The 17,565-nt window shown below is 53.3% G+C and overlaps 1 protein-coding gene across 4 annotated transcripts in view; it reads left to right on the top strand.

The window, feature by feature from the left end:
* LOC140905767 (uncharacterized) overlaps positions 1-7,522 on the top strand; it is a 22,253-nt gene extending 14,731 nt beyond the window's left edge. For 3 of the 4 annotated variants that reach the window (XM_073329214.1, XM_073329212.1, XM_073329215.1), the window contains one exon: positions 874-7,522. In XM_073329214.1, coding sequence (XP_073185315.1) covers positions 874-2,258 — 1,385 coding nt within the window. In that variant the 3' untranslated portion in view covers positions 2,259-7,522. The remainder of the gene's footprint in view (positions 1-873) is intronic. The other variant, XM_073329213.1, reaches the window with a different exon arrangement.
* Positions 7,523-17,565: the final 10,043 nt, after the last annotated feature.

Raw genomic sequence — 17,565 nt, 5'->3', positions numbered from 1 at the left:
GCTATCTCAGAGTCCTCCCTCCCTCCCCCCCCGGGTGTCCCGCGGCCCCGCGAGCTCCCCCCTCCCTCCCTCCCCCCCCCGGGTGTCCCGCGGCCCCGCGAGCTCCCCCCTCCCTCCCTCCCCCCCCCGGGTGTCCCGCGGCCCCGCGAGCTCCCCCCTCCCTCCCTCCCCCCCCGGGTGTCCCGCGGCCCCGCGAGCTCCCCCCTCCCTCCCTCCCCCCCCCGGGTGTCCCGCGGCCCCGCGAGCTCCCCCCTCCCTCCCTCCCCCCCCCGGGTGTCCCGCGGCCCCGCGAGCTCTCCCCCCCCCACGGGTGTCCCGCGGCCCCGCGAGCTCCCCTCCCCCCCCCCCGTGGCCGTCCCGCGGCCCCGCGAGCGCGCTCACAGTTGTATCCGTGCTGCTGTACCGCGAGAAGCGTGTAGGTTCAGACACGGCCTAAGACGAATAAGAAATTGCCCGTTGCTGCCTCTGTCCCACGGTGACGTTCTCATGGCTGTGGGAGGTGATGCCGGCGGCGGTGACCCAGCCCAGCACGTCTCAGAAAGGTTGATTTTCCAGGTACAAATGGGAGCGAGGTGCCCACCTGCCGCCGACAGTCAGTGCCGCTCGCTGCCACTTGTGTCTCTGGAAGTTACGGCTCTTGGGAACGCTGCCCAGCACCCATGGGACCTTCCGCCGGTGAGCAGTGCCTGGGGGCAGCTGCTTTCTCGGTCGGCGAGCTCAGAGGGTGCAAGGCATTAGAGCCTGCGTCTCTGTACAAACGGGGGTGCCACCGAGCGTCTCGGCCCTGGCACTTAGCTGTATTCTGCGTTCAACGCTGGGAATTCCCCCGTCCCCGGCACACGGAATAACATCTGGCCTCTCTCTTTTCCCCAGCAGGTGATGGGAGCAGGGGTGCCAGCGAGCAGAAGCACCCTGGGGAAGAGCCAGAGGACGTGAAACCAAACAGGGCTTTGCTGATGAGAGGCTTAGAGGCTGCTTCCCCAGGCTTGCTCAGGACAGAACCCAGCATTAATCACTGGAAAGTGCAACACGCCCAGGGAAACATCACGGCGCTCCAGAGACCCACAGTGACTGTGGAGGGGCCGCAGACAACCCCTGAGCCCAAGGGAAAGGTGCCAACGGCCCCGACAAGCAACCCCAGCCAGAAATCCCTTTCGGCCTCTGACCGCAGGGGGGCTGTGGCCGCCAGCACCGAGCCGGTGAAACGCCCGCGAGCCCACGCTGCCGAGCGGCCGTTCACGTGCACCGAGTGCGGAAAGAGCTTCCAGCACCGGGGAAACCTCATCACTCACCTGCGGGTGCACACGGGCGAGAAGCCCTTCACCTGCACCGAGTGCGGCAAGAGCTTCAGCCAGAAGGGCGACCTGATGCGGCACCAGCGCATCCACACGGGCGAGAAGCCCTTCGAATGCAACGTGTGTGGGAAGAGCTTCTGCTCCAAGCAGACCTTCATCCTGCACCAGCGCATCCACACCGGGGAGAAGCCCTTCTCCTGCACCGAGTGCGGCAAGTGCTTCAACCGCAAGGCCAACTTCATCACCCACCAGAAGATCCACCGCGGGGAGCGCCCCTTCGTCTGCGCCGAGTGCGGCAAGGGCTTCTGCGCCAAGAAGACCTTCATCCTGCACCAGAAGATCCACATCGGGGACCGGCCCTTTGGCTGCTCCGAGTGCGGCAAGAGCTTCAGCCGCAACGGGGATCTGACCCGGCACCAGCGCATCCACACTGGGGAGCGGCCCTTCGCCTGCGCCGACTGCGGCAAGTGCTTCAGCCACAACGGGGAGCTGATCAAGCACCAGCGCATCCACACCGGGGAGAAGCCCTTCACCTGCACCGAGTGCGGCAAGAGCTTCAACCGCAAGGGCACCCTTATCACCCACCAGCGCATCCACACCGGGGAGCGCCCCTTCGTCTGCGCCGAGTGCGGCAAGACCTTCAACCTGAAGACCACGCTGATGAAGCACAAGCGGATCCACACGGGGGAGCGGCCCTTCACCTGCGTGGAGTGTGGCAAGAGCTTCAAGTACAAGGGCAACCTGCGGACCCACCACCTCACCCACACGGTGGAGCGGGTCTACCCCTGCACCGAGTGCGGGAAGATCTTCAGCCACAAGAAGGAGCTGACGGTGCACCAGGCCGTCCACACGGAGGAGAGACTCTTGTCCTGCTACGGAGACGGGGAGTCGTTCAACCCCTTCCTCCAGATGCACCCGCTTCTGCTGTCTGTGCCCCAAGCCAAATGCCTCTGGAAGCCTTAACGCAGTGTACATAAGGAGGGAGTTAGAGACATGCTACGTCCCCTGAGCAGGAGCAGAGGAGGAGCAATGCTGTAATTTAGGATTTGGACATGCCGTGGTGCTGATGAAATAACAGGCTCCCTGGCACAAGGAGCTCCCAGGCTGAAGGCCTGCGCTGACGAACCAACCGTGCATCCCTAAGGAAAACACAACTGCACATTCCCTGCACAACGCAGCTCGAATTCCAATGAAAACAAGGGCCCGAGTCTTGCCCTGAAGGATGCCAACACTGTAGTACTAATCCCATTTGCTGGGTTGGACGTAACCCCCAGAGGTGCTAGAGAACGTCTGGCAGGAGGGACGGGAGATTTCTGGGAAGGGATCTGGCTTATGGAGCAGCGCTTGGAGGGCGTTGGGAATGACATGGCCCGGGTTGACCGATGTGGGGTCTTCATCTTACTACTGAAAGGAGCGGAGGGTGCTAGCAGGACTCTCCTGCCCGTTCCTGTGTGGAGCAAACACGGGAGCGTCGTGCTCATTGGGATAGTTCTGGCGAAGACCAGTGGTTTCTCAGGGCGGGGGGTGCTGTGCTGTGTGGTGTTGTTAGGTCAGGCCCCGTGGGTACTGGGGGGCGGGCGAGACTTTGCTACTGCGCTGTAGTTATGGCTTATGCCAGCAGCTCCTCAGTGGAGCTACTGGACAGACCTGACGGACAGCGCCTGTTCCAGCCGGGCCGGTGACAGTGTGGGAAATGAAAGAAAACCTCAGTCGAGTGTGGACTTGAGGACTCCAGGTGCAATGCCCTGGAGCAATAATTACTGTAGTGCTCTTTCCTCTCTGTTCTCTTACTGACTATTTACCCACCAGGAGTGTGCGCCGGGCTTCACAACTGTGTACGGCCTGATCCCTGACCTGAGAAGTGACCATCTCACTGAGACCACCTAGAGGTCTGACAGAGATTCACAGAGTCCTAGGGCTGGGAGGGACCTCAGGAGGTCGTCTAGTCCCGTCCCCTGCACTCCCAGCAGGACTAAGTATTATCTAGACCATCCCTGGCAGGTGTTTGTCCAACCTGCTCTTAAAACCCTCCAGTGACAGAGACTGGTTAGAGCTGGAAAAGACCGATTGGTCATTTTGCCCATTCCTAGCCAATGCAGGGTCGGGCTCTACTCTGTATTTTCTAGGAATATGTCCAGCCTGTTAACCCTCTCCAGCGATGGGTCGCCCCTCGCTCCCTTGTGAGGTCCGTGCACAGTCTAATAGACACTGACTACTTCTCATCTTGTGTGAAAGGGACTTGGGTTTAGTTGCTAGTTTGTAGTTAGGCAAAGGGTCATTTTAACGTTAAAATTTGTCGTTCTCCGTGTGGATAGCCTAGAATCCTAGTTGTTAGATTTGGAAAAGAACTAATAAGTCTTCTAATAAACTCTAGTACTTCTCCCTGGCACTGCACGCCTGTTCCCTCCAGTGCTTGGTCCGTCTAACTGTACGTGTCCCAAACTCTGGGGTGTCACCTCTCTGGGGGGGTGGTTCCACAGCCTGAAACGTCTCCCCCTTAGGAAGTTTTTTTCTGACATTCAGCTTTAATCCTTGATTTCGTCCAGTCATCCCCACCTTGAATTACTGTAAAATTCTCTCTCCCGTGCCCGCGCCCCCGTGTTTCCCCCGGATTGTTATTGGGTCCCGTCAGGTCACTGCTCAGTGAAGCTGGACCTACTTGTCTCTTTTGCTCATTCCTCACCAGTCAATCCCTTGTGCCCCCAGATCACATTGTGGCTGTTCTCTGAACGGGCCATCGGTATTTTTCCAGCTCTCCTGAGGAGCCCTGAACAGCATGCCGTCTCCAGTGGGGTTATCCCAAGGCAGAGAGATGGGGGCTGTCACCCCTTTGCTCCATTACACAAAGCCTCTGTGTATTGGCCTTTTCAGGTGCCAGGATGGACTGGAAGCTCCTGTCTAATCTGCTGCTGTCCACTGTCTTCCCCCAGGTCCCGATCAGTGTTTCCTGCTTCCTGGATTCTTTCCTTCCCACTGACTCTCTGCAGGGCAGATGCTGCTTCCCTAATAACATGCTCTTACTGCCTCTGCTAGGTGATTCGTGAAGAAATGGCATAAATCAGGAGCTCCCAGTAACACAGCCGTGGCACCCGCTGAGCACCTGCTCCCAGCTCCGTCCCGTGGCCTGTTGTTATTACTCTTGGCTAACACGTCTGCAGCTAGCGTTCAGTCCGTGGGATGGTCTCTGCTGACGCTGGGTCAGCCGGGACAGTACGTTTTGATGAGATGCTCTGTCAAGTGCTTTACTCACAACCAAGTGCGTCTTATCTCGCGCTTTCCCTCCACCCGCTAACTGTCCGAACAAGCAATCCGGGCACTGCCTTCTGCTGCTCCCTGCCCCAGGCACCTTCTGGGGGCGGGAACGAAGACACCCTGGCTCTCCCTGCTCCGGCCTGTGCTGTGCTTTTCCCACCGTGGCCAAGACGGGCTCGGGGCTGGAGTGCTTGAGAAAACGGAGCGTCCGTGGGGTTGGTCTGCCAGGTTCCGGATGAAGAACTGACCGAGAACCACAGCGAGTAGGAGGGGATGGGATGTGGAGACAGAGTCCCCTGTTGGGTCCACTCTTCCCCCACCCCCAAACCCAAATCCCTCTGTTGTTAAAGGAGCCCGGGGGGCAGGCGCTATGCGAACATTTCACGATCCAGCCATTTCACATCAACTTGTGATTTACAGACACCGCGTGAAGGGCGTTGGTTTGGGCCAAGTGAGTGACTGGGGGAAAATGGCAGCCAAAGGGACTGGCCGGAGTCAGGGTGGAATGATTGGTGCGTTGGTCCAGGAGACCAAAATCCCCCATGGGGGAAAGGAGAACAAGGGGGATTTCTATAGGGCTGAAGTGGTGTCTAGGCCTGGTCTGGCTCTGTATCGGGTTGTGCTCACCACCCACGGTGCCTCCTACCGGTTGCTATGGGAATTCGCTCTGTCCAGCAGGGCACCCTCCTCTTGTAGTGTCTCACTCCCGTCACTGCTTCTCCACCGTCTCCGCTGTCTGGGACTCCCGAACTGTGGCGTCCTCTTCAGGGCACGGCCCTCCGGCTGTGCCCCAACTCCGTTGTCTCCCCGCTTCCAGGGAGCCCGCAGTCCTTTGCCCGGCTTCTCGCCGCAATGGACTAGAGCGCCTAGTCCAGCCCCTTGCTCAGGGGCAAACTGCAGTCCTTTGGCTGGCCACTTCCCTCAGCGGCCAGTGGGGCAAAAGGGGGCGCCCAGGCCTGCCCACTACTCTGGGCCCCAACCCACGGACCCTCTCGCTGGCAGCTGCTCATGGCCTCTCCTTCCCCTCTGCCGCTACCTGCTTTCCCTGGGCCACTTCTCCATAGCCCCAGCACCTACTCGGCCCCTGTGTCAAGGACGCGGTCTGGGAGCCAGCCGGGCTGGAGCTCCACTTGCTCCCCCGACCCTGCCCAGCACGGCTCTGTCGCACGCACTTCTCTCTACGGGCAGCCAGGCCCTCTCCCTCAAGCTCCAGGAGAGACTGAGCTCCTCGCTGCCCTGCAGCCCTTCTTATAGGACCCAGCCTGGCCCTGATTGGCTGCTTCTAAGCCTTCCTCTGGTTGGCTGGGTTCTGCACAGCCACTCCAAGGGCTGCTATTAACCCTTTGCCAGCCAGTGAGGGGCTGCTGCCCCGTCACAGGCTCCTCTGCACAGGGTGAATTTCACCCCTCACTAAATCATATTTTCAGGACCCTTCTTTTCTAGCGGGTGCTGAGAGCCGGGGTCCAATAGTTAAAGTCTCTGAAATAATTTGCTAGGAAGCAGCTTGTTCCCATCTCCCTTGTGAAAGGAATTTCCTCTGGTCCCAGCTCAGGGTACCCCACAAATGCCTTCAAAGTTATTCACCCAGCTAAACTGAGGACGAGTTAGCAAGGGGTGAAACTCCTCTTTGCAGATGCTGCCATCGCTAAAGGAGTTTTGGCTGCTAGAATCTCATCTGTGACTCAGAGTCTGAAGAGAGGTTGGATGACGATAAACCAGGCAGGAGCTGTGGGTCTGGACCTGCCAGATTTATAAAGGGAGTGGCTAGTTCTTTACTAATATGGTTATTTTGTTGCCTATTGACTCATTTATTTGTAACTTCCTTTTGGGCTGTTTGGACAGAATTCTTCACTGACCTCTTCTGCATGACCTTGCTAGCGATAGAAAGCAAATTAATCGGTGTGTGTGGTGTATATTCTGCAAATGTATTTGTATGTAAAATTACTCTTCTGCCATTGGTTATTGGTCTCCAATCCTGGGCTTTCTGGTGTCAAATGGGAAAATTCCCCTTGGCTCCAGTGGGGGTCAGGACAGGGCCCACTGATGGTATTTATTATTCTTATGCAAAAATCTTCCCCTCTGATGATTCTTATTGTGACAATAGGGTCACTGTGCTGAGAGGTTGTGTAGCCTAGAGCAGTGGTTCTCAAACTTATTTGATTGGGCCCACCTTCTTTGTGTCTGTGGTTCTTTGTGCCTCCCTCCCCACCGCCCCCCAAGTACATATATCGCTACCCAGCTCTGAAGCACAGAAGTAAGGGTGGCAATGTGGAAAGTGACTTTTCACAGCAGACTTAGCGTCCCAGTGCCACCCTTTCTTCTGCTGCCGCCCCCCTGGGGCTGACAGACGGAGGCCCACCACCTCCAGGTGAGGGATGGGGGTGGGGGAGAAGGAGAGCCCAAGTCCAGGCTGCTTCCTGGGGAGGGATTGGGGAGAGCCCGAGCCTGGGTGGCTCCACACTTCCCGGGCATGCACGGCCCTTCTGCACAAGCCCCAGCCACCTGGGGCTGTCAGCCCCAGCTCTTATTAAAAAAAACAAAAAAAAAGCTCACAGCTTGTGCCTCCCTTGGGCGGCCCACCCCATAGTTTGAGAACTGCTGCCTAGCCTTTGGGAACTCCTGGAATCCAGGGCTCCTGAGGTCTAATCCTGGCTCTGGACTTAAGCTCTCAGTCTCAGTTCCTCCATCTGTAAAATGGGGATAATAATACTTACCGCACCTACCTCACAGGGGTGTTGTGAGGGTAGCTAATCACCGGCTGTTTGAACAGTGCTTAGAAGAGACTGTAGAGCACGTGGCCGGAAGACTAAGTATTATTATTGCTGTGGCCTGGGGCCTGCTCTTCCCTGGGGACCGGATGTGTAAGAATTTCTCCAGAGACGCCCTTAGATTGCTGTAGAGCAAGGTCCATGTGTATTTATATTTTCATTCTTTTTCCTAATCTAGAAACTAATAAAAGGTTAGAAATGAAACAAGCCACCTCTCTGGTTTGGCGCTGTTTGTCCTGGGACCACGGTGCTGCTCGTTGCTCATGTTTCCATTGCTGGAGTGGAATCCCCCCGCCCCCCAGCGCTCGTTCTGTTGTGTTACTAGGTACAGAGGCAACATTGACAAGGCAGGAATTGTCGGCTCACTCGTTCCTCTTTGGGCAATTAGTGCTTCATTTGCATTCTTTCACCACCAAAGCAAGTCTCCTGCCTCGGCTCCTGTTAACTTCCCCTAGCACCCGGTAGCCCTTTTATAGAAGCTTTGTTCCCAGCATGCCTTTCTGGAGCTGGCAGTTCAAACTCCCCTGAGCCATAAATGCCCTTTTTCCAGCTAGTAGCCGTTGGCTCCGTCTTTCTCTCTCCCGGCTGGGAAGGAAGTACCTGTTGTGTTTGCCCTTCCTTAGGGCTGGATTTTTCACATGCTCACCACTCGTCGCTGGGGTCAGGTTTCCAAAAGCACTCGGCACCTAATCAAGGGGACAATTTTTCCGAAGTGCCCAGGACCCCGTTTCCGAGCTGTTTTGAAAATCCCGACCTCCCTGCTCTGGGATGGCTCATTCTCACATCCAGTCTTAAGATCTCTCCTGTTAATGATTTTTCAGAAACACGGGATTGCCGCTGCTGCAGTGATTCGTTGGCCGTGGTGCTAGGTTGTATGTTACTTAGGCTTGCTTTAGACCAGTGGTTCTCAAGCCGCGGGCCGCTTGTGGCCCAATCAGCACACAGCTGCGGCCCATGTGACATCCTCAGGGCCATACAGGTCGTGCGTATGTCGTGTGGCTGTGGCCCACATAACACAGAGAGAGCTGCACGTGCGGCCCACAGTGGTAATTAGGTTGAGAGCCATTGCTTTAGACCAGTGGCTCCAACCGTTCCAGACTACTGCACCCCTTCAGGAGTCTGGTTTGTCTTGTGCACCCCCAAGTTCCACCTCACTTAAAAACGACTTGCTCACAAAATCAGACATAAAAATACAAGAGTCACAGCCACACTGTTACTGAAATGTTGCTGGCTTTCTCATTTTTACCATATCATTATAAAATAAATCAACTGGAATATGAATATTGTACTTATAGGAGTGATCCCATAGCAGCTGTTTTTACAGGGTTGTCCTCCCTGCCCAAGCGTTTTGCATATCTTGTCTTTTCAAAGCAGCACAAAAGGGAAGAAGTGAGGCAGTCTCTCCGGAAGTAGTCATCATTAATTTCAACCTAGGTACTGATCTAGCGCCCCTCAGTGGGGCAGCCGGAGCCCTTGGTCACTGTGGGTAGGACCTTACTCCCCGGTCAGTCCCAGTGGGTCACTTGAAGCGTAAGGTGGTATTCAGTGTGCGGGTGGGCAGGCCTGGGACCCAGGCACAGCTGTGGGAGGTGAGGCCCTGAGGGTATTTCAGTCCTGTCTAAAGAACAGGAGGATTTGTGGCATCTTAGAGACTAACCAATTTATTTGAGCATGAGCTTTCGTGAGCTACAGCCCACTTCATCGGATGCATTCAGTGGAACATACAGTGGGGAGATTTTATGTACACAGAGAACATGAAACAATGGCTGTGACCACACAGACTGTAACGAGAGTGATCAGGTTAGGTGAGCTATTACCAGCAGGAGAGAAAAAAAACCTTTTGTAGTGATAATCAAGGTGGGCCATTTCCAGCAGTTGACAAGAACGTGTGAGGAACAGTGTGTGTGGGGGGGAATAAACATGGGGAAATAGTTTTACTTTGTGTAATGACCCATCCACTCCCAGTCTCTATTCAAGCCTAAGTTAATTGTATCCAGTTTGCAAATTAATTCCAATTCAGCAGTCTCTCCCTGGAGTCTGTTTTTGAAGTTTTTTTGTTGAAGAATTGCCACTTTTAGGTCTCTCTGGTCACTCGATTACAGACCTAAAAGTGGCAATTCTTCTTCAATAAAAAAACTTCAAAAACAGACTCCAGCGAGAGACTGCTGAATTGGAATTAATTTGCAAACCGGATACAATTAATTTAGGCTTGAATAGAGACTGGGAGTGGATGGGTCATTACACAAAGTAAAACTATTTCCCCATGTTTATTCCCCCCCACACACACTGTTCCTCACACGTTCTTGTCAACTGCTGGAAATGGCCCACCTTGATTATCACTACAAAAGGTTTTTTTTCTCTCCCGCTGGTAATAGCTCACCTTACCTGATCACTCTCGTTACAGTCTGTGTGGTCACAGCCATTGTTTCATGTTCTCTATGTATATAAAATCTCCCCACTGTATGTTCCACTGAATGCATCCGATGAAGTGAGCTGTAGCTCACGAAAGCTCATGCTCAAATCAATTGGTTAGTCTCTAAGGTGCCCCAAGTCCTCCTTTTCCTTTTTGCGGATACAGACTAACACAGCTGCTACTCGGAAACCTGTCAGTCCTGACTGTTTCTTTTCCCTTATTTCCCCTCAGCATGTGGGAAACGACCTTATTGCCTTACAGGACCCAGCAAGTTCCTCCTTACGTGCACCTTTGATAGCATCTCCTCTGACTTGTGACGTTGGTGTAGTGTGTTCCTGGTCTGGGGACGCAGGCGCCCGCAGGACCCCAGCTCTGACCCCGGTCTCTCGGCCGGCCGGGAGCCCCACGCAGCAGGGGTGGCTGGCTGGCAGGCAGCAGAGGGGGAGGAGGAAGCAGAGCATGCGTGGTGGGGGCAATAGCTTGCAGGGAGGGGATACCCCACCGGCCTGTCCCCCAGCCAGTGTGAGCGGGGAATGAGTGCGGGTGGCTGGGGCAGTGAATACGGCCTTGCAAAGGGGCTGAGTTCGTATCCTACCCCCCCCCCCCCGCGGCAACCTGGATCGAATGTCCAAACTCCCTCCTCCCTGGAGCTTGGCTCGGCCAGGAGCTCAGCAGAGTCGCCCAGCAGGGGCCCTGGCCTGAGCCTGGCTGTGGATAGGGCTGCCCTGCAGCATGGTCCCTCTCCCTGCATAGGCTGGTTGGAGCTAACACGAGTCACCCGCCGGCACGAATCCGTGCGAATGACCCTGCATCTTTAGCCAGGGTTCTGGCCCCGAGCCTCAAGCCACCCAGCATTCTGCAGCGTGAACCAGTAGGGAAGGCAGTGGAGGGGGAATCAGGAGACCCCAGGTCTAGTCGGGGTTCTGCCACTGGCCTACTGAGTCACCCCTCCTCCCCCCACTCTGTGCCTCAGTTTCCCCTCCATCCTTTGTCTATTTAGACCCTAAGCCCTTTGGAGCAGGGGCTGTCACTGACTGTGTAGTTATGCAGCACCTAGCCCCAGGGGGCCCTGCCTTCAGCTGGGGTCTGTACCTGCTACCGTAACACAAATAAAAAAACCACCCCCCAAATTCCTGACGTTTGGCACGTTCCTCTCAGAGGCCTCCCGCCAGGCAGCGCAGCCCTGGGCTGTTGTACTCAGGTGTGTGCAGTGCTGGTCTCAGTGCATCAGAGACGGGGGTGGGGAGGGAACAGCTTTTAGTGGCGAGAGACCAGCTTTCGAGCCGCACAGCCTTCTTCAGGTGCAACGGTTCCAGGACCTGCCCGGGCCCAGCATCCTCCACCGGCGGCTGCAATTCACTGCCATCGCCTCCCTACCCCGCCGCGCTCGTGGGGGCAGGCCCAGGGTCCCCCAGCGTGCAGGGATGGCAGGATCGTGGCTCAGCAGCTCTCCAGCCCTTCCACTCTGCAAACCACTTCGATTCCTGCTGCAGCGTGTTGGGGGAGAGAGCTGGCGAGAGCTTCCTCAAAGCGTCACCGGGGGGCCTTCCTGGAGCGTTTCATTTCAAGGGACATCCCCAATGCAGCTGCATTTCAGGCCTCCAGCCCCCGGAGTGCAATGCCAGGCCAAGGGCCCAGCCATCTTTACCTGGCTGACCAGTTCCTGGGAGTTGGAAGCCGTAGGAGAGACGTTACCCCAGCCACAAACGCTAACAGGGTCTGTCTTCCACCTACCAGTCGAACTCCCTGCTCTGGCTGCCTGGGGCTCCGGGGGGCATCTCCTAGGAAGAATCCGCCAGCCCTGCACACGCCAATATACTCTCCCCCGTGATTTCCACAGTGCCATAAGCGGATCCAGCACTGGGCAGGGCAAGGCTAGGTCTGCGCCCAGAAGGGCTTGTGGAGAGAAATCACAACACGCAGAGAAGGGAGCAGTCCCTGGCGTTTGGCTAGACGGTTGCAGGCCGCCAGAAATGGTGCCGCACCATTGACGGTGCAGATGAAGTGAGACTTCCTGCTGGGCCAGCCTGATTCTGGGCCGTCGAGTTCGATAGGGGCAGGAAGTGGCTTGTGTAGAATGGGAGGATGCTGGGGCTGACAGGCCGATTGCTGCAACTGGTATTAGCTGGGGTTTGTAAAGGGATTTTGTTAATCGCAGCGGCCGACACAGTAAGTCATTTATCAGAGCAGGACCAGATCAAGGAAATCAGGATTGCTCTGAGCGCATTTCAACATCGAAACCCCTGGCCCTGGGCCAACCTGTCAGCTGACTGCTGGGACGGCCAGGCCCTGAACTGGGGCTGGGTGGCTCTTGTATGCTAACGGATTGGGAGCTTCTAGATTGAATCACGCAGATGCTGTAGATAGTCTTAAAACACGTTTCCACAGGCCACTGATGTAACCCTGCACTCACCACCACAGCCTGCAGCTTCGCCCTTTGTAGCTACCTGCCCTCGCTAGTCAAAACCAGAACCAGGAGTGACTAGCGTGGCCTGGCTGCGATACGCCGTACTCGAAAGCGTAGCCACGGAGTGGATTCTCCAAACACTGCACTGGCCAACTTAAGGTTTTGCCTAGAGGGATTTTTTATGTTTAAATCTGATTACCCTGTAAGGTATTTACCATCCTAATTTTACAGAGGTGATTCTTTTACCTTTTTTATAATTAATTTTTTTTTAAGAACCTAATTTTTTTTTATTGTTCATAAGATCCAAGGGTTTGGGTCAGGTCAAAGACCCTCTCCAGCCACTCCCCATCATTGAGGTTCCATTTCAGCGAGTAGCTGTGGATATTCTGGGTCCTTTTCCGAAAAAGACACCCAGAGGAAAGCAGTACATACTGACTTTCATGGATTTTGCCACCCGATGGCCGGAATCAGTAGCTCTAAGCAACACCAGGGCTAAAAGTGTGTGCCAGGCACTAGCAGACATTTTTGCCAGGGTAGGTTGACCCTCTGACATCCTCACAGATGCAGGAACTAATTTCCTGGCAGGAACTATGAAAAGCCTTTAGGAAGCTCAGGGGTAAATCACTTGGTTGCCACCCCTTACCACCATCAAACAAATGGCCTGGTGGAGAAGTTTAATAAAACTTTGGGGGCCATGATACGTAAATTCATAAATGAGCACTCCAATGATTGGGACCTAGTGTTGCAGCAGTTGCTCTTTGCCTACAGACCTGTACCACAACCCAGTTTAGGGTTTTCCCCATTTGAACTTGTATATGGCCGTGAGGTTAAGGGGCCACTACAGTTGGTGAAGCAGCAATGGGAGGGGTTTACATCTTCTCCAGGAACTAACATTCTGGACTTTGTAACCAACCTACAAACCACCCTCCGAACCTCTTTAGCCCTTGCTAAAGAAAACCTAAAAGATGCTCAAAAAGAGCAAAAAGCCTGGTACGATAAACATGCCAGAGAGCGTTCCTTCAAAGCAGAAGACCAGGTCATGGTCTTAAAGGCGCTCCAGGCCCATAAAATGGAAGCGTCGTGGGAAGGGCCATTCACGGTCCAGGAGCGCTTGGGAGCTGTTAATTATCTCATAGCATTCCCCACTTCCAACCAAAAGCCGAAGGTTTACCATATTAATTCTCTACAGCCCTTTTATTCCAGAGAATTAAAGGTTTGTCAGTTTACAGCCCAGGGAGGAGACGACGCTGAGTGGCCTGAAGGTGTCTACTACGAAGGGAAATGTGGTGGTGGTGTGGCAGAGGTGAACCTCTCCATGACCCGTGGGCGTATGCAGCGACAGCAGATCCAGGAGCTGTGCACTAGCTACGCGCCGACGTTCTCAGCCACCCCAAGACTGACTGAACAGGCATACCACTCCATTGACACAGGTAATGCTCACCCAATTAAAGTCCAACCTTACCGGGTGTCTCCTCAAGCTAAAACTGCTATAGAACGGGAGATCCAGGATATGCTACAGATGGGTGTAATCCGCCCCTCCCGCAGTGCATGGGCATCTCCCGTGGTTCTAGTTCCCAAACCAGATGGGGAGATACGTTTTTGCGTGGACTACCGTAAGCTAAATGCGGTAACTCGCCCAGACAACTATCCAATGCCAAGCACAGATGAACTATTGGAGAAAATGGGATGGGCCCAGTTCATCTCTACCTTGGACTTAACCAAGGGGTACTGGCAGGTACCGCTAGATGAATCTGCCAAGGAAAGGTCAGCCTTCACCACACATCTCGGGCTGTATTAATTTAATGTATTCCCTTTCAGGCTGCAGAATGCACCCGCCACCTTCCAAAGACTTGTAGATGGTCTCTAGCGGGATTAGGAGAATATGCAGTCGCCTACCTTGACGATGTGGCCATATTTTCAGATTCCTGGGCAGAACACCTAAAACATCTACAAAAAGTCTTCAAGCTCATAAGGGAGGCAGAACTAACTGTTAAGGCTAAGAAGTGTCAAATAGGCCTAAACAAAGTAACTTACCTTGGACACCAGGTGGGTCAAGGAACTATGAATCCCCTACAGGCCAAAGTGGATGCTATCCAAAAGTGGCCTGTCCCAAAGTAAAAAAAACCAGGTCCAATCCTTCTTAGGTTTGGCCGGATATTACAGGTGATTTGTACCAGAATACAGCCAAATCGCCGCCCCACTGACAGACCTAACCAAAAAGAAACAGCCAAATGCTGTTCAGTGGATTGAAGAGTGTCAGAAAGCCTTTAACCAGCTTAAAGCGACACTCGTGTCTGACCCTGTGCTAAGGGCCCCAGACTTTGACAAACCGTTCCTAGTAATCACAGATGCTTCTGAGCATGGTGAGGGAGCAGTCTTAATGCAGGAAGGACCGAATCAAAAGTTCCATCCTGTCGTGTTTCTCAGCAAGAAGCTGTCTGAGAGGGGAAGCCACTGGTCAATCAGTGAAAAGGAATGTTACGCCATTGTCTACACTCTGGAAAAGCTACGCCCATACGTTTGGGGACGGCGTTTCCACCTGCAAACCCACCATGCTGCGCTACAGTGGCTTCATACCGCCACGGGAAAATAACAAAAAACTTATTCGGTGGAGTTTAGCTCTCCAAGATTTTGATTTCGACATACAACACATCTCAGGAGCTTCTAACAAAGGGGCTGATGCACTCTCCCGTGAAAGTTTCCCAAAATCAACTGGTTACAATCGTCCTTGAGATGTGGAAAATATTGTTAGTCTTTATAAAGTTGGTAGTCTATTTAGAGGTGCATGTGTCTTATTAACTTTGTTTTCTTCTAGAGCTCCAGGAAGAAATCACAGCCAGTGTTTCACCCTATCTGTAATTTGGGGGGCTTGTCATAAATATAAAGGGAAGGGTGACCACCTTTCTGTATACAGTGCTATAAAATCCTTCCTGGCCAGAGGCAAAACCCTTTCACCTGAAAAGGGTTAAGAAGCTAAGATAACCTCTCTGGTACCTGACCAAAATGACGAATGAGGAGACAAGATACTTTCAAATATGGAGGGGGGGAACAAAGTGTTCGTCTGTCTGTCTGATGCTTTTGCCGGGAATAGATCAGGAATTCAGCCTCATAAATCCTTAAGTTAGTAAGTAAGCTAGCTAAAAATGCGTTAGATTTCCTTTTGTTTAATGGCTGCTAAAATAAGCTGTGCTGGAGGGAATGTATATTCCTGTTTTTGTGTCTTTTTGTAACTTAAGGTTTTGCCTAGAGAGATTCTCTATGTTTTAAATCTGATTACCCTGTAAGGTATTTACCATCCTGATTTTACAGAGGGGATTCTTTTACTTTTTCTTTAATTAAAATTCTTCTTTTAAGAACCTAATTAATTTTTTATTGTTCTTAAGATCCAAGGCTTTGGGTCTGTGTTCACCTGTACAAATTGGTGAGGATTCTTATCAAGCCTTCCCCAGGAAAGGGGGTGTAGAGCTTGGGGTGATATTTTGCGGGAAGGCGTCTCCAAGTGGTCTCTTTCCCCGTTCTTTGTTTAAAACGCTTGGTGGTGACAGCATACGGTTCAAGGACAAGGCAAAGTTTGTACCTTGGGAAAGTTTTTAACCTAAGCTGGTAAGAATAAGCTTAGGGGGTCTTTCATGCAGGTCCCCACATCTGTACCCTAGAGTTCAAAGTGGGGAAGGAACCTTGACAGTCTCCTTCCCCAGCAGGCCTCCGGCAGGCTGTGGGGCGAGAGCTCATCTCCCAGGAGCTCCAGCCCCAGCTTCTGAGGGCCAAGACGAGGCCCCTCAATCGCAGCCGCACCCTCATGTTTTCTATATTTGTAAAACAAGAAGTTTCTGTTTGTTGCTACTGGCTGGGCTGGGGAAAAGCAGTGTTTGCATTTACTGTTCAGGGCAGGTGCTCAGCTACCACGGGGATGGGTGAGACATACAAACTGCGCTCGATCCTGAGTGGCCCCTTGGGATGTGGACTAGATGGGGCCTGACAGGTCTCTTCCTCTCCGTTGTCCCCTTACTTCTGTGGCTCTGTGACACTTGAGGAATTGACCTCAAAGGCACCCGTAGGGTATGAAGAGGTGGATGAATGCACTTGGGAGCTGTTCATTGTTTGTGCTAAGCTGTAATTAGTGCTATTTGTTAAGAGCCGGCTGCTACAGAAAACAGAGATAACTGCACAGGCCCTGCCCCCAGGGGATTGCGTTAGACAGAAACACACTGGTGGATCCAGAAGTGGACATAACACAGTCCATGTGGGTGTTTGTTTTCATAGTGCAGAGTTAAGGTGCAATGTCTGAGCTGTTATGATGTCACACCCAGCCAGGTTGTGTGGGCAGGGTTTTCTGGTACTCTATACATTACTTTTACAGCTATGGTCTATTCTAATGTCAGTAACCAGAACCCGGGGCACTGTATTATCTATATCCCGTTGCATCCTTTGGGCCTGGATGCTAATGTCTTTACTGGATCAATGGTTACATTCTGTATGTGCCAGAAGCACCCAGGAAAGGTTCTGCTTGCAGACCAGCTATGTTCAAGTCTGAGACTTAATAGACTCTTTAGATTTCATGCTGAATATTTTCTCCCTTAAATAAAGATAAGTTGTATCTAATTCAACGCAGGGTAAAATTCCCACCTTCACAAAGGACTCATACAAGGCTTATGTGCTCCTTAAGTAACACCTGCTTCAATGATAGATTGACCTAGTCTGGGTCCCAGTGATGATTTCCCCCAAGTGAGCAGGGATTACACATGCTGGAGACGGAATGGGAGCTCGAGGGGAGAAACATCAAATGGTGAAGGGCTGTTTCTTTGTGAATTACAGTAACTTTAATCAAGAACCCACTATACGCCTACCATCACTTCCTGGGCTCCAAATGCAGCCTCATCCCTGGTCCGTGCCAGTTGAAATGATCTTGAACTGAGTCCGTTGTATTCTCTGCTGTGTCCGCAGGACTGAGGTGTAAGTGCCAGGTGCCCTTAGAAGGACAAGTGTCCTGTGGAAATCCTACTTGTGTATTTGTAAGGAAAAGTACAAGGGCAATGCAAGTACTTTCAATTTCCGAATTCACTGGAATCGTCTGTTCAGTACCTGGACATTAACCAAACTAATATAAGCTCATAGTGGAAGAGAAAGAAAAAGGGCAACAACTGAAATGTTATTCATAGGAATGGCCCTGCTGGGTCAGACCCAAGGTCCATCTGTCACGGAGTCCCTGGGTGATGCTCTGGAACTGCTCCCCATGAAGCCAGGCAGGACTCTGTGGAAGTCGCCTTCCTGTGAGCAGCCTGTCTTCAGGACACACAGCTCACACAGCTTCCACCTTCCTGGGTCTGACCTCGGAGCATTCAGCCTCCTCTGCCCCCCCATGCAAGTCGCCCCCTGAGTAACCATGAACAGAGCTGCGCTTGCCAGGTTGTCTCCTGGGTTCTCGTTTGC

Source organism: Lepidochelys kempii, chromosome 2, assembly GCF_965140265.1.
Source record: "Lepidochelys kempii isolate rLepKem1 chromosome 2, rLepKem1.hap2, whole genome shotgun sequence".
In the NCBI taxonomy this organism is placed as follows: Eukaryota; Metazoa; Chordata; order Testudines; family Cheloniidae; genus Lepidochelys; species Lepidochelys kempii.
This window is presented reverse-complemented; position numbering and strand designations above follow the sequence as displayed.